Source organism: Mobula birostris, chromosome 5 (genome assembly GCF_030028105.1).
Source record: "Mobula birostris isolate sMobBir1 chromosome 5, sMobBir1.hap1, whole genome shotgun sequence".
Lineage (NCBI taxonomy): Eukaryota > Metazoa > Chordata > Chondrichthyes > Myliobatiformes > Myliobatidae > Mobula > Mobula birostris.
The window spans coordinates 177,250,396-177,274,371 of NC_092374.1; the positions used below are offsets into that span (position 1 = coordinate 177,250,396).

General features: G+C 44.3%; 1 protein-coding gene across 1 annotated transcript in view; it reads left to right on the forward strand.

Moving 5' to 3' along the window:
* Positions 1-23,976, forward strand: part of LOC140198419 (uncharacterized) — an 89,290-nt gene that overhangs the window by 2,973 nt on the left and 62,341 nt on the right. Inside the window, exons 2-5 of the mRNA XM_072259508.1 lie at positions 8,547-9,121; positions 17,523-17,864; positions 19,814-19,909; positions 22,052-22,285. Coding sequence (XP_072115609.1) covers positions 8,969-9,121; positions 17,523-17,864; positions 19,814-19,909; positions 22,052-22,285 — 825 coding nt within the window. The 5' untranslated portion in view covers positions 8,547-8,968. The remainder of the gene's footprint in view (positions 1-8,546; positions 9,122-17,522; positions 17,865-19,813; positions 19,910-22,051; positions 22,286-23,976) is intronic.

Sequence of the window (23,976 nt, forward strand, 5' to 3'; positions counted from 1 at the left end):
TAAACGTTGTGCTCCTTTTACTCCTTTCTCTCAAGTTTTGTGGGATCCTAACAGTCCCATGCCACATCTGCCAAATTAATGGTCTCCAAATCTGCACAAGAGTATCTGTGTGTATCATCCCGAGGGGTGAGACTGGTCGCCCCCAAGTCGTCCCCATTATCTGAAAGAGTACTACCATCCATAACCCCATCCTTAGGGTCTTCGGACCTGTCCTCAGGACCAAAAATTTCGCTTATTACTTGGTCAAATTCCTGCAGTTCAGTATCAGCTGCTTGTTGCTCTTGCCTGTCCCCTACTGTTTGTTCCTCTTCACCACTTACCTCGGGTGGCCCACCTGACTACCTGCGGGACTGCTCTAGTGCAGTGATTGAGATGATTCCAGGTGGAGTGTCCTTCCACTTGAACTGCAGTGGGTGATGCTTTGGTTACTGTAAAGGGCCCTTCCCTTCTGGGTTCCTTCCACTTTCTTCAAAACGTTCGCACGTAGACCTGATCGCCTGGCTGGATTGGTCCTTCCCCTTGATTGATCTCTGGCTCTTTCTGTTTTTCCTGTGCATAAATAGACTTGTATATCATAGTTAATTGTCGTATGTATTGTTTTAATTCCAATTCCAGTTGTTCCAAACTAGGCCCTTTATATGGTCCTCTCCACTGGGGCACTGGCATGGGCCTTCCGGTTAGCATTTCATGCAGTGTTAGACGCGTCATCCGATTAGTCTGCATGCGGTAACTCATTAACGCTAACGGTAGTGAATCGACCCAGTTGAGTTTAGTATCTGCACAGATTTTGTTTAGTTTGGTTTTTAAGGTCCCGTTAATTCTTTCCACCATACCCTGCGACTGAGGGTGATACACACATCTGAATCTCGGCTTTACTCTCAGTGCTTGCAGTATTAACTTGACCACTTTCTGGATGAAAGCTGAACCATTGTCTGAGCTAATTTCTGTCAGTATCCCAAACCTTGGGATCACTTCGTTTGTCAGGAATTTCACCACTGTTCCTGCCCCTTGATCTTTCGAGGGTACTGCCTCAACCCATCTGCTGAATCTGTCGATTACCACCAACAAGTATCTTTTCCCTCTTACTGTTTTTATCATGTTTACATAGTCAATCACTAGGTGTTTAAATGGCCCTTCAGGTACTGGTATATGACCTATTGGGGTTGTAATTCCTTTCCGAACATTATTCTGCGCGCATACCTCACACTATGACAATACATGGTCTACTGAAGCCTGTAAATAAGGCGACCAAAATCCATCCTTTTTTATTTTCCTTATTACTTCTCCCCTTGCACAATGATCCATCCCATGTGCTTCTGAGATCAGGATAGTCAGTAAAGGGGTGGGAGCTACCAGTAGGCCATCTTCTGTGGTCCATAGGCCTTCTGGGTTCTGCTTGCCCCCCCCTTCGTCTCCACAGTGTTTGTTCTGCCAAAGTTGCCTTTCCCTGTATTTCAATTAGGTCCTCTACCATAGGTTCCGGCTCTAGACTTACATGGGGTGCGATAACAGCGGATGTACACCCAGACGCTTCCCTGGCTGCTTCATCTGCAGCTTGATTTCCCTTTGTTACTACATCGTTTCCTTTTTTATGTGCCTGGCATTTTACTATAGCCAGTGTTTTAGGTTTCATCAGCGCTTTTATTAGATCTAAAATTTGCTGACAGTGCTATATGGGATCTCCATTGCTCTTTTTAAAACCTCTCTGTTTCCACACTGCCCCAAACAAATGATACACTCCATGAGCATATGCTGAATCTGTATAGATATCTACTTTCTCTCCTGCCATCATTTCACACGCTGCCGTCAAAGCTCTGATTTCCCCTAGCTGGGCCGAGCACGGTTGGGGGCAAGCCTCTATTCTGATGACCTTGAAGTCTGCCTGATCCTGTTGCATTACTGAGAACCCTGCGTGATTCCCATCGTGATCCCTGTAACAAGAGCCATCTACAAACAGGACCTTTTTATCTTCGTCCTCTAATGGTTCTGATGGTAAATCTGCTCTCAGTTTAGCGAATGTCATTGTTTTCCCTACACAATCATGGGGTTCTCCTTCATACCCCAAAGGGACATAATCAGCTATGTTACTGGTGGTGCATCTCTGTATAGTTATATCTGGAAATGTCAGTAGCATCTGATATGCTGCTATCCTGACTGGTGTCAACACGAATTTCCCTCTTTCCAGTAATTCTGCTACCTTGTGGTGTGTGTACAGAATCACAGGATAGCCCATGGTTACGGATGATGCCTTTTCATATGCATAGGATAGTGCTGCCAATCCCTGATATCAACGTGGGTACCCCTGAGCCACCTCATCCAGTTTCGCACTGTAGTATGCTATCGGTTGCTTTGCTTTAGAACTGCAGCGTCTCCTGCGTTAGAACTGCAGTGGCATAGCCTTCCTGTCGGTTGGATACGTACAGATGGAAGGCCTTCTCATAGTCAGACAAAGCTAATGCTGGGGCTGACTGCAATTCCTGCTTTATAGTATTGAAAGCCACTTCCGCCTCCTCATTCCACTGTAGATTACTCCTCAAGCTTGTATGTCCTGCTTCCTTCATTATTTTCCTTAGTGGCGTTACAATTTCAGCATATTCCCCAATCCAGTCTGAACTATATCCTGTCAGTTCCAGAAACGTCATCATTTGCCCCACTGTCTGGGGCTTGGGAGCTTTAGTTATAGCCTCAATTTAATCCGGCGCTATCGCCTTCGCTCCCTTGGATATCACTCTACCTAGGTATTCTACCTGTTGCTTGCAAAATTGCAGCTTCTTTCTAGATACCTTATGCCGTCCATGCGCCAGTCTCTCTAAAAGGGTTATGGTATCCTGTTCACACTGTCCCTCACTTTCAGAACAAATCATCCACAGACTGTATCAATGTACTTTGCCCTCTAGGTCCGCCTTTAACACTTGATTAAAAACGTGTGGTGAGTGTTTAAATCCTTGCGGCATTCTAGTGTAGGTATACTGGTTGCCTCTATGTAAATGCAAATAGTCATAGTCATACTTTATTAATCCTGGGGGAAACTGGTTTTCGTTACGGTTGCTCCATAAATAATAAATAGTAATAGAACCATAAATAGTTAAATAGTAATATGTAAATTATGCCAGTAAATTATGAAATAAGTCCAGGACCAGCCTGTTGGCTCAGGGTGTCTGACCCTCCAAGGGAGGAGTTGTAAAGTTTGATGGCCGCAGGCAGGAATGACTTCCTGTGACGCTCAGTGCTGCATCCTTTCCCAATAACGTCATGTGTGGTTGGGCAGTTACTTCAACCTCCTTTGTTGTTCCTACCATGTCTATATCTACCTTTATAGGTACTGACACTGATCTGCCAGGGGAACGCTGAAAAAAGCCAAACACAAATCGATCACTGAAAAATAGCCCGCTTCTGGCGGAACATTAGTCAAGAGCGTGTGTGGATTGGGAACTACCACTGGCCAGTCCTCCACTATCTCATTCACCGCTCACAAGTCATGCACCAGTCTCCATTTAGGTTTATCCGCTTTAAGGACAGGTAACAGCTGGGTATTACATGGGCTGTCTATCCTTTTAAGTACTCCTGCCTCCAGTAGCCCCTGTATCGTTGGCGCTATTCCCTCTTCTGCCTCTGGTTTCAGGGGATATTGTGGTCTCCTGGGTGGAACTGCTCCCTTTTTCAGCTTTATTTCTAGCGGACTGGCTGTTCTTATTCTCCCTACATCTGTGTCATGTTGTGACCACAGAATAGATGGTAACTTATCCAGCCTGTTCTCTCTCTGCTGGCCTTCCTCCTTTCCCAATAACGTCAGGTGTGGTTGGGGAATTACTTTGACCTCCTTTGTTGTTCCTACCATATCAATATCTACCTTTATTTTAAGGTAGTTGTTGTCTCCTGATACCCACACCTGTGGCATAATTTTCCTCCACACCGCCATGGTTCTAGCGTGCTTTACTAAGGGTCCTAGGTCTTTAGACTGATGTCTCTCATTTACCAGCAGCGTTATGTGGGGCTCAGCTTCTGGTATCCTGTACCATTTCTCCAAGAAGGTATTCCACATGACTTGCAGGGCTGCCCCTTGTCTCCCAATTATTATAGCTTCTCCTCTTAGGTGCTGCCGGTTACCTGCCTCCCTGTACCATCTCTCCTCTAACTCCCTGTTCTGAGTTTCGTGAAAAATCACTGTGCAATGGAACTTGGATTTGGGCGCTACAGCCTGGGGCAATATAGCCTGCACGCCCTTTTTCCATTTTTCCCAGCTTTCCCAGATCTGATCTTCTATGTCTCCTATCCAAAAGACATTAGCTTTCTTGACTTCCTGCACAAGTAATTGAGCATTTACTCTTTCCACACTCAACCCACTTCTGGTACATTGGAATTTTAATTCTAGTTTTAATAGGGCATCTCTGCCTAGCAAATTAATCAGACTTCCTTTGGACACTAATATCGGCAAAACTATTCCTTTGCTGCCCATCCTTAATCTCACTGGAGCTGTGCATTGTGTCAACTGTGTTTTCCCCGAGAACCCTACAGTCTTAATAAATTTTCCTGACATAGGAAGGTGAAAGGCATACTGCGGCTGTACGTAAGTATACGTGGCTCCAGTATCTATCATCATTGGTGTCAGCTGCCCTTCTAACACAACCTGAACAATGGGTTCCTCCTCTGCCTCCCTTGTTATCACCGGGTAGTGTCCCTTCTCACCTGGGTTCTCTGGACACCCCTAGCGTCTTGCATAAGGGTGCACGGGTCCATTCGGCCCTGCGGGGTCTGGTCCTTGGCTAGACTGTGGTTCCCATCTCATTGGTTCCCGCTGGTAAGTGACGGCCCATGGCTTAAGTGGGCAGTCCCTTCTCATGTGTCCTGGCTGGTTACATCCCCAGCACAATCTCTGTATCTCTCTTTCCCCTTGTTTCCTCACTGGCCCTTTCTGCCCATAACTTCTCTGTCCCCCTCCTTGGGATTTCCAGTCCTTTCTGGGCTGCTGTTTAAATTTATCCTGTCTCTGATAGGGCATTTGTGGAAAAGCACCCCCAAAGACGTTTATTATTGGCATGGGGTTTTCTGGCCTCTGTCTTACGGCACGACCGGTCCCTCCATATAATGGCATTTCATTCATTCCAACGGCTGCGCTTAAATCGGTCACTGCTGGCAGCATCTTCTTGCCTTTTTCTTTTTCCTTCTTTTTAAGTTCTTCAAGCTGCATTTGTATCAGCTTTCTCTGCACTTCTTCTTGCTGCTCAGTCAACTTTCGTTTGTCTTTTCGATATTTCTCGACCGCATGGACTACGTGGCCCCTGAATTCCTGTAGGGTCATTGACATCAGTCCAACCACTTCCTCAAGTTTAGACTTAACTTGGGAAGGCATTGCATCCAAAACAGCATTTCGGAACATCCAGGTCATAAATGGGTTACCTTCCACCTCTTGTTCAGTTTCCAGTCTCCACCTTTTCAACTGATTTTCTATATAGGCTGCTGGATTTTCAGTGTCTCCCAGTGGATCCCCTTTCATGGCTTTGGGGTCCATTTTGGGTGGATAGAGCTCCCTGAGGGGCCCCCCATACCCTCTGCCTCACTGTGTCAAATCTGGCCCCGTCAATCAGTGTGCTGTCCGTATTCTGTATACCAGCCGCTTCAACAGCAGTGCCTTCAAATCTCCCATAACCAACATTCGTCCCGTGGTTTCTTCCTCAAAGGCCCTAATCCACTTCCCTGCACCCTCATGTAGGCTGGGCAGGGTGGTTTTTCAGCCCTTCCAGATCCTGGGATCCCCAAGGAATATACTGCACTTGTCCCAATCCTTTTACTAACAACAGCATCATTCTCCCTTTCCTTTCCCACATATCCCGACTCTCCTCCTCGCCTGACTCCCCATCTGTTTCTAAGCACGTTTTTACTGGCTGCCACATGATTCTTTCCGGGGTTTCCTTTCTCCCTTTGCCTCCTCGTGGAGTTCTTCCTTTCTGCCTTGAGCTAGCATTTGCTTAGGCCCATGTGAAATCCTCAAACTCCCATTGGAAATTCAGTCTCCGCTGTAATTTCCTAATCTCTCCCTCTGTTTCTAATATCTGCCTTTTCACTCCCTCTTTTTCCCCTTCAAGGCTTCTATCTCCTATCCTCTGCCTACACTCTCGCACCCTCTCTTTTGCTACGTAACTCTTACTATCCCAACAAGTCACCTTCTGCTCTGGCCTGTTCAGTTCCGTGCCCATATAACAAAGATTTCTCTTCATCCCTTTTCGCTTTTAATTCCTGTAACCCTTTGATCTCTTCTACTATTTCCCTTTTCTCCTGTCCTATCTTTGCCCTGTCTTCTTCTATTACCTTCCATAGTTCCTCCTGCTCCTTTTCATGATTCTTTCTTTCCTCCTGGTATCCCAGACTATAATTTCTCCATTTAGATCCACTTTTCCAGTTATCATCGGACACTGCTTAAGGGTTTTTCTCTCGTAATAGGGAGGAGGTTTTTCTACGTCTTTCAGGTCTGGGTATAGAGCGGAAGCCAGCTCCCTGTTATGCTTTTCCTTTTCTTTATCAGACTGCTCCTTTTGTTTCACTTACTATTAATATACTTCCCGTCTTTCTTAACTTTTCTCCCTCCATCCTAAAGAGCTTTAACACTTCCAGTTCTTGTTCCCTTTTTTTCTCTCTTGGATATATCTTTAGGTTTGTGATTTTTAATTAGCGCTTCCATTTCCTCACATAAGCTTACATCAAACGTTCCTTCTCTTGGCCATTTCGTGATCAGATTTTTAGTTCTTTTTTCCCATTTTTCTGAAATTTCCACGATCTTACCTTGACACACCAGGAATTTTCTGCTCAATATTTCTACTGCTGTTCCTTTCTCTGTCATGTTGTTCTCTTTTTCCTTTTTCTGTTATGGTATTCTTAGAATCTCACGGCTTGCCTATTTAATAATACTATTTCTCTAATTCTATTTCTATGCCTAGCCTTATGGTTTATTTCACCAGTGTCTGAATTATCTATTAAACTGTCTTTATCTCTTATTACGTTCTGCCCGTGCAGACCCCTACTTAGGGCGGTATTCACGAGGATTTCTCTTTTACACCTCGCCTATGCAGACCCTCACACTTCTTAAGACGGTATTCACGAGGATTTTTTTCTTTTCTTTCCCTGTCTGTTCAGCCCTTCGTTTCGTGTGAAGCGGTATCCACAGGGACTTACCAACACCACGTGGAATTTTCTTACTTAACTTATTATTATGTTATTCGTACTTACACCCACTGCCGTGCTCTTGATTAATCCTCTGAGCCTCCTTTTATCCCCAATTCTGCCAGATTCTTTGGATCAGAGAGACCCTTCGGCAGTTGCTTCACACTTCTGAGTCCCCAAGACCCCCCAAAACCAACAGAATTCTTAGTCCAAATTATTGCAAAAAGCGCTCACCTTTTTTCTTTGGGTGCACCCTTAATTCTGTTAGCCCTGTGAGGGTGTCCGAGGGACCGGGAAGCATCCCAATCTGCCGTTCCCTTCCTCGCGGGTCTCTATCCGATCCTGTTCGTGACGCCAATTTTGTCATGGTTTCTCATTTCTCACAAACGACAAGGAGACGCAGAAAACTCGTCAAGATGTTTTAAACTTTAATTTACAAATCAAAGCTGAGACAATCAGAAAGCTAGTAGCTGACTGCCCATCGAGGCTTGTACACAGCATTTTTATAGCAATTTTCCTACCTTAGCTGCATTATCATATCCAGTCGGCCTCTGATTACATATCATCAATATATCCGCTCTCGACTTTCCACTATTGTTTTATTCCCCAACTTAATTATGTCCTAGTTTACATTTTAGACCAGGTGTCTTCTCATCCCTAACCACAGTTATTTCGTAATTGGTCTTGTATTGACATACTGCCACATATTTCATCATCCTACCTGCCACCGTTATCTTTCTACTTGGTTTCATTCTAGTTTTCTTCATGAATTAATAGTGAACAGGTCAAAAGTCACGGCTACATAGTGAATACCTTCTAGTGAGCTAACAGTGGTTACATAGAGAATATTGTAGAGAATACAATGTGTGCATTTGAGTAAATAATGTAATATATTTAAGTAAATACTGTAATACATAGAAAATACAATGTGTGCATTTGCATTTTCCAATAAGGTCAGTGACCTTCATCAGATTTTTTTTTGTGTTTAAACTCACAATCTTCTGAACATGCTTTCTCTTCGTGCATGTGATTACTGTTCTATTTCAGTGGATTGCATATTTCTCATGTATTCAAATAAATTTTTTTGAAACTAAATACTTGCATGGCGAAGTTGTGTCTGCAAGCTTTCTCTGCCGCTCAAAATATGCCTGGGTCTGGCTTTTCCACTTTTGAAACCAAGCCTTACACACCATGCAGGAGAAGAATCCTTGAAATTTGCCATCTGTTTAACTCTCCACAGATGCTGTGTGAACAACTGAGTGCTTCCACTGCTCGCAGTAACTGTTTTCAATTTCCAGGACAGCTAGTTTATTTTTGCTGTAATAAATTCAAAGTAAATTTATTATCTAAGTATGTATGCAATGTGCAACCCGAGTTTCGTCTTCCCACAGACAGCCATTAAAAGGAAGAAAAACATGGAACCCATTAAAAGAAAAGTATAACCAAAAGAAGACAAATCACGCAAACTTCAAAAAAAGGAGTGGAAAACACAATACAAAACATCAAATCCAAAGTCATCAAAACAGTGCAGGCGTATTCAGTTCAGTCAATCCAGCGCTGTGCTGTTTTTGAACTGCAGGCGGCAAAGCCAGTCCACCACGATCAAAATGGTGACAAATGGAGCAACCAGAAAATCATCACAATGTGAGTTACAGAGTCCAATCCACAAATTGCATCAATCAAGCCTAGGCCAAGACCCCATGACTCCCTCACCTTTCTCCAGTAGCATCGAGTGGGAGGGGAAGAAAGGCTGATTGGACATTGGCACTTTCATCTGGGAGCAGCGAGAGGGCAACTAGTCACCCACAGGCAGATGGCACTGAGCACCCGCTTGCTTCTGCTCTTGCCTTCACAGACTCCAGTCTTCCCCGGTGCCTCAATCGGCGAGAAATGGGAATTCAGCACGGGCTTGTGCTCTGTCTCCAGGCTGCACACTTCGCTTGAAGCTCGTGAGAAGATGAATGAGGTTAAGCATTATGTTAACTATCATTTTATTGGTATCTTCAGTGCAAAACTACAGCAATGAAGGAAGAGAAGAGGTTAGGATCAAAAAGGGATATGGATCATGTGCAGGCAACTGGAAACACAATGCAGACATTGTGGGCTGAAGGGCTTGTTCCTGTTCTTTACTGTCCTGTGTACCGCCTGACCTGCTGGATAGTTCCAGCAGGAAGGCCCACATGACAGTGAGTATAGGAATAGAGTGAGGTGGAGAATAAATAGATGGCTGAGGGATTGGAGCAGGGGGCAGGGATTCAGTTTTCTGTATCATTGGGACCTAAGTTTCACTTGATTCAGAGGAGGACCGACATCCTGGTAGGGAGGTTTGCTAGACCTATTAAGCAGAGTTTAAATTAGAATTGCTGGGGAGTGGGAACCGACCTGAAGAGACAGAGGAAGGGGTGTTTGGCTCACAAGTAGAGAAAGCTTGTAGACACTGCGGGAGGGAGAATATGCAGGTGATAGAGAAGAGTTGCACTTAGACCGATGGTTTAAGGTGTGTCTATTTTAATGCAAGGAGTATGATGAACAAAGCGGATGAGCTTGGAGTGTGGATCAGTACTTGGAGGTGTGATGATGTAGGCCATTACAGAGACTTCAATGGTTGAAGGGCAGGAATGCTTACTTAGAGTGCCAGGCTGTATATGTTTCAGAAAGGACAAGGAGGGAGGCAAGAGAGGTGGGAGCATGGCGTTGCTGATCAGAGATAGCATCAGGGCTGCAGAAAAGGAGGAAGTCATAGACGGATTGTCTACTGAACCTCTGTGGATGGAAATTAGGAACAGGAAGGGTCAATAACTACTGGGTATTTTTTAGTACAGAGATATTGAGGAGCAGATAGGGAGACAGATTCTGGAAAGGTGTAATAATAACAGGGTTGTCGTGGTGGGAGATATTAATTTCCTAAATATTGATTGGCATCTCCCTAGAGCAGGGATCCCCAACCTTTTTCGTACCGCGGGCTGGTTTGATATTGACAATATTCTTGCGGGCTGACTGGGGGGGGGGGGGCGGGGGGTCTCAAGTAGGGTTAAACTCAACTCAACATATCTTTTACAGTTAGAGTTGCCAACTTTCTCACTCCCAAATAAGGGACAAAAGTAGCAGTCAAATCCCGGGACACTTGTGCTTACTCCAGAAAAAGACTACCATGACCATGAAGCCTTGCACATGCACGTACGTGCTGATTTTTTTTCCACAAATCGGTTTTGGCTTAATCTTCCGGACTATACATACATAATTTCTTCTTTATATAGGCTGTGTGTTTATCAAATAATTCCTGCTTTTACTATATGTTAGTGTTATTTTTGGTTTTATATGTTATTTGGTATGATTTGGTAGGTTATTTTTTGGGTCTGGGAATGCTCAGAAATTTTTCCCATATAAATTAATGGTAATTGCTTCTTCGCTTTACGCCATTTCGGCAGGAAAGGTTTCATAGGAACGCTCTACCTTAGCGAGGCAAATACGGGACAAGGGCGGTCCCATATGCCAGTGGTCCTCAACAACCAGGCCGCAAAGCATGTGCTACCGGGCCACGAGGAAACGATACGATTTGGCGATATGAGTCAGCTGCACCTTTCCTTATTCCCTGTCACGCGAACTGTTGAGCTTGAACGCACGCGAGGTCATTACGCACGTGCGGTCATTACCCGCACATCATCCATGTCAGCGCGGGAAGGAGATCAACTCCTCGAGCTTGCAAATGACGGTGGGCTGAAAAGTATGTTTGGCATAGCGTCTCAGCCAGCATTCCGGATCAAAGTCAAGGCGAAATATCCTGAGATAGCCACGAAAGCACTGAAAACGTTGCTTCTATTTCCAACATACCTCTGCAATGAATGCAACGAAAACTAAATTGTGGAATAGACAGGACATAAAGAACCCCCTTCGAGTATCACTGTCTCCCATCACCCCTCGATGGCACCATCTTGATGCAGGGAAACAAGCCCAAGGCTCCCACTGATTCAGCGATATTGGTGTATTGCAGTGATTTTATATGTTCATACAGGGAAACTATGTGCTGTGTGTTTAATATCCAAATATTACTTAAAATGTTATGACGCTATTGACTTGTAAGTGACTTATATAACCATATAACAATTACAGCACAGAAACAGGCGACCTCGGCCCTTCTAATTCGTGCTGAACACTACTCTCACCTAGTCCCACTGACCTGCACTCAGCCTACAACCCTCCATTCCTCTCCTGCCCATATACCCATCCAATTTTTCTTTAAACGATAATATCGAACCTGCCTCTACTACTTCTACTGGAAGTTTGTTCAATACTTACTTCAAGCTCCCCTGTCCTCCCAGGATAATTGACTTATCACTATATTCTTGTAAGGAAAATATGTGCTGTGTGTTTAATATTAAATTCATTAGATAAACACTTTTAGAAATGAAATTGAGTGCATTAGCCACTTTATCACCTATATTCCGGTCGTGATTAACACCCCCTACTGAACAGAATTGCCAAAAACAATTTGTAGAAAAAAATTGGCACCTACACGCATGCACACACAGGTGCCCGCGCAAGGCTTCGTGGTCATTGTAGTCTTTCTCGGGGTAAACACAACGTATTTGACTGCTACTCATGACCATTGGCAACCCTACCTGCCCCGCAACCCCCCCCCCCCCAATGGGTCGGCCGGTCCGCAAGAATATTGTCAATATTAAACCGGTCCGCAGTGCAAAAAATTTTGCCCGATACACGGGATGTCCCAGCAAATACAGGACAGTTGGCAACCCTATGTTCAAGTTCAACAGTGCGTGACAGGGAATGAGAAAAGGTGCAGCTGACTCATATTGCTTCCTTGTGGACCGGTAGCACATGCTTTGCGGCCCGGTACCGGTCCGTGGCCCAATGGTTGGGGACCGCTGTCCTAGAGCAAAAGGTTTAGATGGGGTGGAGATTGTTAGGTGTGTTCAGGAAGGTTTCTTGATGCCATATGTAGATAAGCATACAAGAGGAGAGGCTGTACATGATCTGGTATTGGGAAATTAACCTGGTCAGCTGTCAGATCTCTCAGTGGGAGAGTACCTTGGCGATAGTGATCACAATTCTATCTCCTTTACCATAGAATTGGAGAGGGATAGGAACAGACAAGTTAGGAAAGCCTTTAATTGGAGTAAGTGGAAATATGAGGCTATCAGGCAAGAACTTGGAAGCATAAATTGGGAACAAATGTTCTCAGGGAAATATACGGAAGCAATGTGGCAAATGTTCAGGAGATATTTGCATGGAGTTTTGCACAGGTACTTTCCAGTGAGACAGGGAAAGGATGGCAGGGTACAGGAACCATGGTGTACAAAGGCTGTTGTAATTCTCATAAAGAAGGGAAAAAAAGAGCTTACAAAAGGTTCAAAAAACTAGGTAATGATAGAGATCTAGAAGATTATAAGGCTGGCAGGAAGGAGCTTAAGAAAGAAATTAGGAGAGCCAGAAGGGGCCATGAGAAGGCCTTGGTGGTCAGGTTTAAGGAAAACCCCAAGGCATTCTAGTAGTATGTGAAGAGCAAGAGGATAAGACATGAGAGAATAGGACCAATCAAGTGTGACAGTGGGAAAGTGTGTTTGGAACCGGCAGAGATAACAGAGGTACTGAATGAATACCTTGCTTAGTATTCAATACGGAAAGGATCTTGGTAATTGTAGGGATGACACAGCTGATTGAAAATCTTGAACATGTAGATATTAAGAAAGAGGATGTGCTGGAACTTTTGGAAAGCATCAAGTTCAATAAGTCACCGGAACAGGACGAGATGCACCCCAGTCTACTGTGGGAGGCGTGAGAGGAGATTGTCAAGCTTCTGGCATTGATCTTTGCATCATCAATGGGGACAGGAGAGGTTCCAGAGGATTTGAGGGTTGCGGAAGTTGTTCCCTAATTCAAGAAACGGAGTAGAGATAGCCCAGGAAATTACTTCAGTGGTTGGTAAGTTGATGGAGAAGATCCTGAGAGGCAGGATTTGTGAACATTTGGAGAGGCATAATATGATTAGGAATAGTTGACATGGCTTTGTGAATGGCAGGTTGTACATTACGAGCCTAATTGAATTTTTTGAGGATGTGACTAAGCACATTGATGAAGGTGGAGCAGTAGATGTAGTGTGTATGGATTTCATCAAGGCATTTGACAAGGTACCCCATGCAAGGCTTATTAAGAAAGTAAGAAGGCATGGGATCCAAGGGGACATTACTTTGTGGATCCAGAAGTGGCTTGCCCACAGAAAGCAAAAAGTGGTTGTAGACGGGTCATTTTCTGCATGGAGGTTGGTCACAATTAGTGTGCCTCAGGAATCTGTTCTGGGACCTCTTCTCTTCGTGATTTTTATAAATGACCTGGATGAGGAAGTGGAGGGATAGGTTAGTAAATTTGCTGATGACATAAAGGTTGGAGGTGTTGTGGATAGTGTGGAGGCCTGTCAGAGGTTACACAGGACATTGATAGGTTGCAAAACTGGGCTGAGAACTGACAGATGGAGTTCAACCCAGATAAGTGTAAGCTAGTGCATTTTGGTAGGATAAATATGATGGCAGGATATGGTATTAATGGTGAGACTCCTGGCAGTGTGGAGGATCAGAGGGATCTTGGGGTCCGAGTCTATAGGACACTCAAAGCTGCTGCGCAGGTTGACTGTGGTTAAGAAGGCATATGGTGCATTGGCCATCATCAACCATGGGATTGAGTTTAAGATCCGAGAGGTAATATTGCAGCTATATAGGGCCCTGGTCTGACCCCACTTGGAGTACTGTGCTCAGTTCTGATTGCCTCACTACAGGAAGGATGTGGAAACCGTAGAAAGGGTGCAGAGATTCACAAGGATGTTGCCTCGAATGGAGGAGCATGCTGTATGAGAATAGGTTGAGTGAACTCATCCTTTTTTTCCTTGGAGCAACAGAAGATGAGAGGTGAACTGATAGAGATGTATAAGATGATGAGAGGCATTGATCATGTGGATATTCCCAGGTTTTTTCCCAGGGCTGAAATGGCTAACAAGAGAGGACACAGCTTTAAGGTGCTTGGAAGTAGGTACAGAGGAGACGTCTGGGGTAAGTTTTTTACGCAGAGAGTGGTGAGTGTGTAGAATGGGGTGCCAGCAATGGTGGTGGAGGCAGACACGATAGGGGTCTTTTAAGAAATTCCTGGACAGGTACATGGAGCTCAGAAAAATAGAGGGCTATTGGTAAGCCTAGGTAATTTCTAAGGTAAGGACATGTTCGGCACAGATTTGTCGGCCGAAGGGCCTGTTATGTGCTGTTGGCTCTCTATGTTTCTGTGGCCCTTCGAGTCGTGCCACCCAGCAACCCCGGATTTAACCCGAGCCTGATCACGGGCAATTTACAATGACCAGTTAAGCTACAAACTGGTACATCTTTGGACAGTAGGAGAAAACCAGAACACCTGGAGGAAACCCACACAGACATGAGGAGAAGATATGGCCCTTGTGAGTTAGATATGGCCCTTGTGAGTTAGATATGGCCCTTGTTGAGTTAGATATGGTCCTTGTGGCTACGGGGGTCAGGGGGTATGGAGGGAAGGCTGGGGCAGGGTTCTGAGTTGGATGATCAGCCATGATCATAATAAATGGCGGTGCAGGCTCGAAGGGCCGAATGGCCTACTCCTGCACCTATTTTCTATGTTTCTATGAATGTGCCAACTCCTTACGGATAGTGGTAGAAATTTCTCTCTCCCAGTTTCTTGTCTTGAAATATTGCCTTCACTTCCCTTTCATTTCCTGCATCCATGTGAACCTGGATGTAACATTTTTGTTTTGTTTCAGAATTCCAGTATTTACATTTTTATTAATGCCTTCATGTTTTTCTGGTGACGTAGGCTGAGAAATAAAACACTGGCTGGGGCAACTTCTTCAACTTGGAGAAAGATCTTTAACACCAACCAAACAGAGAGGACCTTAGCTTCATTGAATGCTCCATCTACAGCAGGGGACCCCAACATTCTTTGCACCACGGACTGGTTTAATATTGACAATATTCTTGTGGACCGGCCGACCGGGGGGGGCGGTGTTCAAGTAGGGTTAAACTCATCTCAACACGCCTTTTACAATCAGGGTCGCCAACCTTCTCACTCCCAAATAAGGGACAAAAGTAGCAGTCAAATCCTGGGACACTTTGCCCCTGGAAAGACTACCATGACTATGAAGCCTTGCACGGGCACCTGTGTGCGCATGCGCGTACATGCCAAATTTTCCCCCACTATCAGCTATGCCGTCATCTGCCCGACTATGCTGTACATACATTATTTCTACTTTATATAGGCTGTGTATTTATCATATCATTCCTGCTTTTACTACATGTTAGTGTTACGTATTTACTTTCGGTTATATGTGTTATTTGCTATGATTTATTAGGTTATTTTTTGGGTCTGGGAACACTCAAAAAATTTTTCCCATATAAATTAATGGTAATTGCTTCTTTGCTTCATGCCATTTCGGCACGAAAGGTTTCATAGGAACGCTGTACCTTAGCGAGGAAAATATGGGACAAACCAATTTAGCCCAATATACGGGATGTCCCGGCACATACAGGACAGTTGGCAACCCTATGTTCAAGTTCAACAGTGCGTGACAGGGAATGAGGAAAGGTGCAGCTGACTCATATTGTTTCCTTTCGGCCCGGTAGCACATGCTTTGTGGCCCGGTGTTTGGGGTCCAGTGATCTAGATGGATACTTAGAAACAAAAAAAACACATCAACTGAATTTTAAATTTGTTTATTATTGTCACATAGTGAGGTACGGTGAAGAGCTTTGCTTTGCAAGTGTAACCCTCAGGTTTGGCTAGCGGTGTTAATCTAGTGGAAGACAGCCTCCGGCTGAGAAATCTTGTTTGGGTGGATGCTGTGTGATGTGTTTCCCTGTTACAAATCAGTACCATGAAATAATTAACAGTACACAATATGCAATTAAATGATTGAGCTTTATAATTCTTAATTTGACTGTAGAGTTAGTAAAGAAAAAGGGCCCAGTCTCATGAAACAAGACTAATACACAACATTGGAGCACACTGTTTTCCCATCTGTTCGTTCTCCATCGATTTTTCCCTGTTGACTCCTGACCCCATTCCAAGACAACTCTGTCCTACAGTCTACAACTTCCCCATTCCGGTATCTTCTGCTGAACAAAAGACCGTGAAACCTTCTCTTGAGCACACGAGAGAAAAACGCCTCCCCTCATTGGCCAGCGCGCATTCCAAAGACCCCGCTATCTCCAGTCATAACCCTCCACTGCGCTACAGAGAAACCTTTACAGTAGCAGTGAAACCTTTCCTGGGTTGTCACACATGATATTTGTAAAGATCGCTTTATTGCTTTGAGGTAGTACATGGGAAAACAATAAAAAGCCCGACAGTGTTACAACTACAGAAACCATGCACTGCAGGTGGAGTATACGGTGTAAAGTCATAATGAGGTAGTTTGAGAGCCTATCTCATTGTACAAGTTTTATGATAATGGGATAGAAATTGTCTTTGAGTCTGGTAGTACAAGCTTTTAGAGTTTTGTATCTTCTTCTGATGGGAGGGAGAGAAGAGAATGCCTAGGATGGGTGGAGTCTTTGATTATGCTGCCTGTGTTAACAAGGCAGCAAGATGTGTAGAGTAGACAGGGTCCAAGAAGCGCAGGATGTTTTCCACAGATCTGTTGAGCTGTGTCCACAATTCTCTGAATTCTCCCCTGGTCAAATGCAAAGCAGTTGCTCTACCAAGCTGTGATACATCCAGAGGGGATGCTGCTCTGGTGCATCTATGAAAATTGGTGGAGCCAAAGGGAGCATGCCAAACTTCTTTGTCCTCTTGAGGCACTACAGACCATCTTGGCCTGTGTGTTTTCTTGGTTGTCATATCTAGGTAATCAGAACACAACAGGCTATTGGTGATATTCACTCTGACATTGAGGCTTTCCACCCTTGTGAGCTTAGTGCCATTGATTTAAACAGGATTTTGTGCACTACCTCCCCTTTCCTGAAGTAGCTCATCTGTTGAGACATTGAGAGAAAGGTTGTTGTTATGACACCATGCCATGAGGCTCTCAATCTCGTCCTGTGCTCTAACATATTGTTACTTGAGATTCAGCCATCTATGGTGGTGTCATCTGTAAAGCTGCAGATGGACATGGAGGATGGGGGGGAAATCTGTCCAAGCAATTGTGGGTGTATAACAATAAAGCTTCACTTCATCTGAAACAAAAAAAAAACAGAAGGGCATTAAATAAGGATTCTTTTTATATATGCAGATTTTTAAGGACAGTAGCACAGAAGACTCGCCTTTAGAAAATGGCTGCTGCTCCACCTCTTGGTAGACTCTTCAGTGAGGTGACCTGCTCCATCTGTTTGGACTTCTTCCAGGAGCCGGTCACTCTGGAATGTGAGCACAATTTCTGCCGGCTGTGCATCTCACGGAGCTGGGAGCAGGGCGAAGCCTTCTACTCCTGCCCCGAGTGCAGGAAAGTGTTCAGGGAGAGGAGGCTGAAACCCAACCGGCTGTTGGCCAACATCGTGGAAGGCGTGAAGGAGCTGAAGCCGGAGCCCCGCTGGGGGAACCCCACCTTCTACTGTCAGAGGCACGAGGAGAAACACAAGCTCTTCTGTCTAGGGTGCCAGGGCCTCCTCTGTGTGGTCTGCTCATGCTCCAGTGAACACAGGGGTCACAGAGTCATCCCCATCGAGGAGGCTTCTGTCCTGTACAGAGTAAGTGGGTTGTGGTTATGCAAGGACTGAGGGGGATGGCTCATGAAGAGGGGGGGTTATGCACAAGGTAGGTGGAATGTGATTTGGAAGGAAATGAACTGCGGGCATTGGAATAGGCAGCTGGTAGGAAGTGGCAAGGTTGGTAAGTAGTGGGATGTGAATAGCCTTTGAGGGAATATTGTCTTCACATTTTCCACCTTCATAGCCCATCATCCAGCTGAGTGAGTGATCAAAGGCATGTCAGATGGATTAAATACAACATTAGCCAAAACAGAAAAATAGGTAATTTGTAAATGGTGGGAAATATTGTTGTTGGAAGGGGCCAAGGTTTCCATGGATTCCTACTATTATACTGAATGCTAGCAATGTGTAGACACGCTTGCTGTATGCCTTCTTTACCAGCATATCTACTTGTGTCGCTACTTTGACGCTTGAGCCTCAGTCTCTCCCCTAAGGGTCCTGCCATTTGGTGAGAATGTTCTCCTTCTAGTTGACCTCCCAAAGTGCAACAAATCACACTTGTCCAGATTAATCTCCGCCTGCCACTTTTCTGTCCATAATTACAACTGAGCAATGTCCTACTGTATCTTTTGACAACGTCTTTGCTATCCACAGTTCCCCGATCTCCAGCAGTTGGAGGGATGTAGATAACCAAAGCAGGGTCAAAGAGGGCAGCTATGAGAGTTACTGGTTCTGGAGGTGAATATTGAGGGATATGCATCTGGTGTAAGAAGGATGTGGCAATGTGGCAGGGGTGGGCATACCTAGGAAAGATGGAGATAATGGGAAGCATATGGATGTACTGAGTAGGATGCAATACAGGAAGGGGGTGGATATACAGATAGAGTGTAAGGCAGTCAGGAAACTTGAGTGTGAGATATAGTATGGACAAAGACATAACTACAAAATAAATGGCCTCTCATTTAAAACTGAGGAGCATAGAAATTTCTTCTCCCAGTGGTAAATCTCTTGAACTCAGCCTTGAGGATAGTGGCAGCCATATTGTTAGATATATATGAAATGCAGATAGACTAATAATTTAAAGATCAATTCATTAATGGGTTGGATAAATATATATGAACTGCAGCTAGACTAATAATTGAAAGATCAATCCATTAATGGCCGTGAATTAACCACTATCGTTTTGAATGGTGTCACAGATTTAAGAGGCCTACTGTTATTTTCATGTGTTCTTGGACACCTGCAGCAAAGCCTAGTTACAGCCAAATGAAAGGGTTATTAAAAGAGGAACGTTTGATGGCTCTGGGTCTGTACTCCCTGGAATTCAGAAGGATGAGCGGGGATCTCATTGAACCTTATTCAATGTTGAAAGGCCTAGACAGATTAGAGGTGGAAAGGATGTTTCCCATGGTGGGAGAGTCTTGGACAAGGGGGCACAGGTTCAGGATGGAGCGGTTGCCTTTCAAAACAGAGATGTGGAGAAATTCCTTTAGCCAAAAGGGTGTTGAATTTGTTGCCATGTGCTGCTGTGGAGGCCAAGTCGTTGGGTGTATTTAAGGCAGAGATTGATAGGTTCTTGGTTGGACATGGCATCAAAGGTTACAGGGAGAAAGCCGGGAACTGGGTTGAGGAGGAGGGAAAAAAAGGATCAGTCATGATTAAATGGTGGAGCAGGCTCGATGGGGCAGACTGCCTAATTCTGCTTCTGTGTCTTATGGTTTTATGGTCACATCCAAATGACAAAATGAGGAGAAATTGCTGTCACATACCATGCCATCACTTTACTTGGTGTTTTTCTGAACTGTGGTTTAATCTGGCAACCGGCTAAAGATTAAAAGCTATAAACTTCAGTTCACTTTCTCATTCATTGACAGACTCTGTTCTGCTATGTATTTGTGGCATTCTGGTTGTGGATATTGTGTGTTAGTAACTTAATCTGCTCAGTAACCTGTTAGAGTTGGAACTAAAACAGTACATTATTTCCCTAGGAAAAGCTGGAAAAAGCCAAGGATTTTCTCCATGCCCAAAGAGAGCAGGCAGGTCAATGTCAAAGCCAGCAAAAAGCAAAGATATCCAAAATCAAGGTGAGAATCAATCCCTTGCACCAGGTGGTGGTGTTGTATTCGTTGGCTCTCTGGGTACAGAAGGTTTGTTCAATAGTTTCTGAGTGGCCTATGCACTCCTGAATTTGGAGAAACAAGAGCTGATCTTAGTGAAAGGTATAAAACTTTCATGGGATTGATACAGAGTTAGTGTTTTCCCTGTCTTATGTATATAGAACTGGAGGTCCCAGCCTCAATAAAAGGTAGGTCATTAAGGATAGGCACATGGAGAAATCTGAAGACGCAAGAAATAACTAATTCTGCAATCTGGTGCAAAACAAAAGGAGCTGAAGGAGCTTAGTAGGTCAGGCAGAATCTGAAAGTAAAAGTCTAGATTATTGTCCTGTGCAGGAGTAGGGGTAGGGACAGATGCAGTGGAAAAACTTGCTTACACTTCTGTTTACAGCAGCTTCACAGGCAATAGTATCAGATAAGCAGCATTTCCAAAAAAAAACATAAATGTTGCAGAAAAAAACACAACAATGTTAAACAGAAAAACTAAATCTATTTTAAAGAAAGAAAGATTAGCTTGATCTGTGTTGTTCGCTTCAAATCAGCAAGGATTATGTTGCAGCTTTTCTGACGCCAACAAAGCATGCTCACAGCCTACTAATTCTAACCATTACAATACTTATTTTGAATGTGAGGGGTAACCGGAGCACCCTTAAGAAATTCACATGGTCATAGGAGAACCTACAAATTCTTTACAGACACTGGCAAAAACCGAACATTGCTGGAAAATTGCTGGTGCTGTAAAGTGATTACACTAGCCGCTATGCCACTGTGCGGCCCTTAATACAAACTGATGGAGTGCAGTGATTGGAGTTACTTCAAGTTGTTTCAAGAACTGAATGGTTGAAAGGAAATTGCTGTTCCTGAACAGTGGTGTGGGATTTAAGGCCTCTTATACCTCCTGCCTGATGGTAGCTGCGATTGAAAAGGTGTTGCTGGAACATCCAGCAGTCTATGTTGGGAGATTGGCAATGGAGAGAGTAGCTTTAAATTCCTGAGTGTTAACATTTTGGATTGACCTGTCCTGGGCCCAGCACATACATGCAATCATAGGGAAGGTGCATCAGCTCCTTTACTTTTTGTTTTACAGGGTTAAGGTTTGGCATGTCACTGAACAAACTCATACAGATATACCATTGACTGTACCCTGACTGACTGCCTCATGGTGTAGTTTGTCAGCTTAAATGTTCAGGAACGTAGGAAGCTGCAGTGGGTAATGTACTCAGCCCAATATATCGTGGGCATATCCCTCCCTGCCATCAGTAGTATCAGTCACATCTGCAAGAGGGTCTGCCTCAAGAAAGCAACATCTCAATATCAAAGATTTACACCAGCTGGTTTTGGCATCAATGGAGAGAAATTGGCAGTTGATGTTTTGAGTTGAGGCCATTCATCTGGATTGAAAGATAAGTGGGGGGTGTAGACAGCATGAGGTGGTGAAGGGAGGGGCTGGGCCAAGACTATGCAAGTGATAGGTAAGGAGAGGTGATGAACAGATTGAGAAGGGAAGAGTGGAAGTAGTGACAGAGGATGTGTAGTGAAAAGTGGAGGCAATGAAGGGCTGCAGATGATGTCCAGTGATACGAAACGAAGGTGGAGCGCAGAATCAAATAAGGGAGGTTGGGTTATTGTATTGGGTGAGAGAGGTAGGGGAGGGGAACCAGTAGGAAGCGTTGAATAGCTACAATTCATCAGCAGCGATGAGCTCTTCCGTCAGTAACAATGAGGAAATAATAGTCTTATTGTACTGTAATAGTATTGGTGGTATTCCTATTTATTCTGTATTTCATTTAAATCCATAATTTATTTAATTAAACAGTAGCATATCTTTGTTATACATTTTAACTACTTCCATGAAACTTCAGCTATTTGAGGCAGCTGTTTAATTGGGCCAAAATGCACTGGTCCTGAAATGTCCAAATTAACTGTAATCCACTGTAATTGTTAATGTTTTTGTTGCATATGACAGCACACCATAGCAAAATCCTGATACATGTAGATGTAAGCAAATCAGTTTGGTCTGAAGCTATCTTTGGCTTGGTGAAAGTTGCTATTTGGTGATGCTGAAAGTTGGTTGCAGTGAAATGTATTGAGGTTGCTATTTCTGTGCAGGATGAAGGTGAATTGCTGAAGGAGCAGGTTAAGGCTGATCTAGCCAGCATCTATCAGTTCCTCGATAAGAAGAAGCAGGAGCTCGAGGCAAAGATCGACGAAGAGGTCTGCAAGACAATTCGGCCCTTGCAAGAAGACCTGGTGAAGATCTGCCAGGGTGCCTCCAGGATCGAGCAAGCATATCAAGATATGCAGGTACAACTGAGCTTCAAAGAGCCGCAAGAGCTGCTTCAGGTGAGAGGTAACGGGCTGTCCACCTGACATGCGATGGATTTCAACTTTGTTCTTTACTTTAAGCATGTTCTGAGTCAATTTCTCTGGATTATATTAAAAAAAACAAGCTTGCATTAAAATGCTTCTGCTGATTTTGAGACATTCCCTGATTCATCTTTACAGCAATATATGAGGTTAAATGTGACCGTATAGGGAGTGTAGTAGCATCAACTGGTGCACAGCAGTATCTTAGTCAGTTGATTATGACTAAGCCATGTTGACCATGGCATGTCTGACATTGTGATTTTTGCCTGCCTCAAAGATGTCTCATTTCAAAGGCCAGTATCTCTGACAGTACAGCTGGCCCTTGTCATCTTTTGAGCTCTGCTGGGCTTTACTAAGGCTGGAACCACTCCGTCTGGACTGAGTGCTTCTTGCTGAGTCTTGGGGCCTGTCTACTGAGTGCAGTCCCTGGCTGGCTGCATGTCCTTTTGTCTTGGGGCTTTTCTCTGTCCCTGAATTCGAACCATTCCCCCACGCTGGTACCTTGTAATGTTTACGATCTCTTTAACACTCTCAGTGTGAAGTAGTGACCGAGCTGCCTCTATGCAATGATGAGCAGACATCCTCACTGATATCCTACACCCGTCAATTGCAGAGAATTCCGGTGCTGGAATCTAGAGCAACAGTGCTGGTGGAACTCAGTAGGTCTCTCCTTTTCCATTCCCTAGTCTGGCTCCCCTCTTCTCCTTTCCTCATCTGCCTATAAACTCCCTCTGGTGCCCCTCCTAATTCCATTTCTCTCATGGTCCTCTCCCATCAGATTCCTCCTTCTTCAGCTTTTCCTCTTTCACCTTCCAGCTTCTCACCATCCTTCCCTCCCCTACTCACCTGGCTTCATCCCCTCCCCCAGCACCTTGTTCTGGCTTCTTGCCCCTTCCTTTCCAGTCTCAATAAAAGGTTTTGGCTCAAAATGTTGACAATTTACTGCTTTCCAGAGATGCTCCCTAACCTGAGTTACTCTGGCATTTTGTGTGTGTTACCATGGAAACTGCCACCAAACTAGTCCCTTATTTGGCTCATACTCCTTTAACTCACCCCCTCCCCATTTGCATGTATATCAAAATGCTTTTATCCTATTCATCTGGTACCTACCTTAAAAGTAGCTTGTTCGATATAAACTCCACCCTCTGTGGGGATAAATTGCCCATGAAGTCTGCTTTAAATCTTTCACATCTGACCTAAACCTATGCCCGATAGATTTAGTTCCACTTCACCTGGGATAAAGACCTGAACTGTATATTTTATGATCTACATTACAAGGAATAAAGTTTTAGCCTGCCCAGCTCATTCCATTTGTTCTGTTAGAAATCCCTTATGAGTAGAATTCTCAGATGAAAGACCATTGCACCAGTGGTGAGGATCAAGAAAGTATGGTCAAGGGAGATGGAAGAATGCTTACAGTACTGCTTTGAAACAGTGTCTTGACAATTTTCAGGGATTAATCTTCAGATCTGAAGGAATACGCCACTATTGTCTTCGACATCATGAAGACCCATGTGGACGAGTGTATATGTTCAAGAACATACCAGACATACCCAAACTAAAAGCCACGGATGAACCAAGAGACTTGTAGTCTGCTGATAGCTAGATCTGTGTCATTCAAGACCAGTGATCCAGAACTATACAAGAAGTCCAGGTACAAACTACAG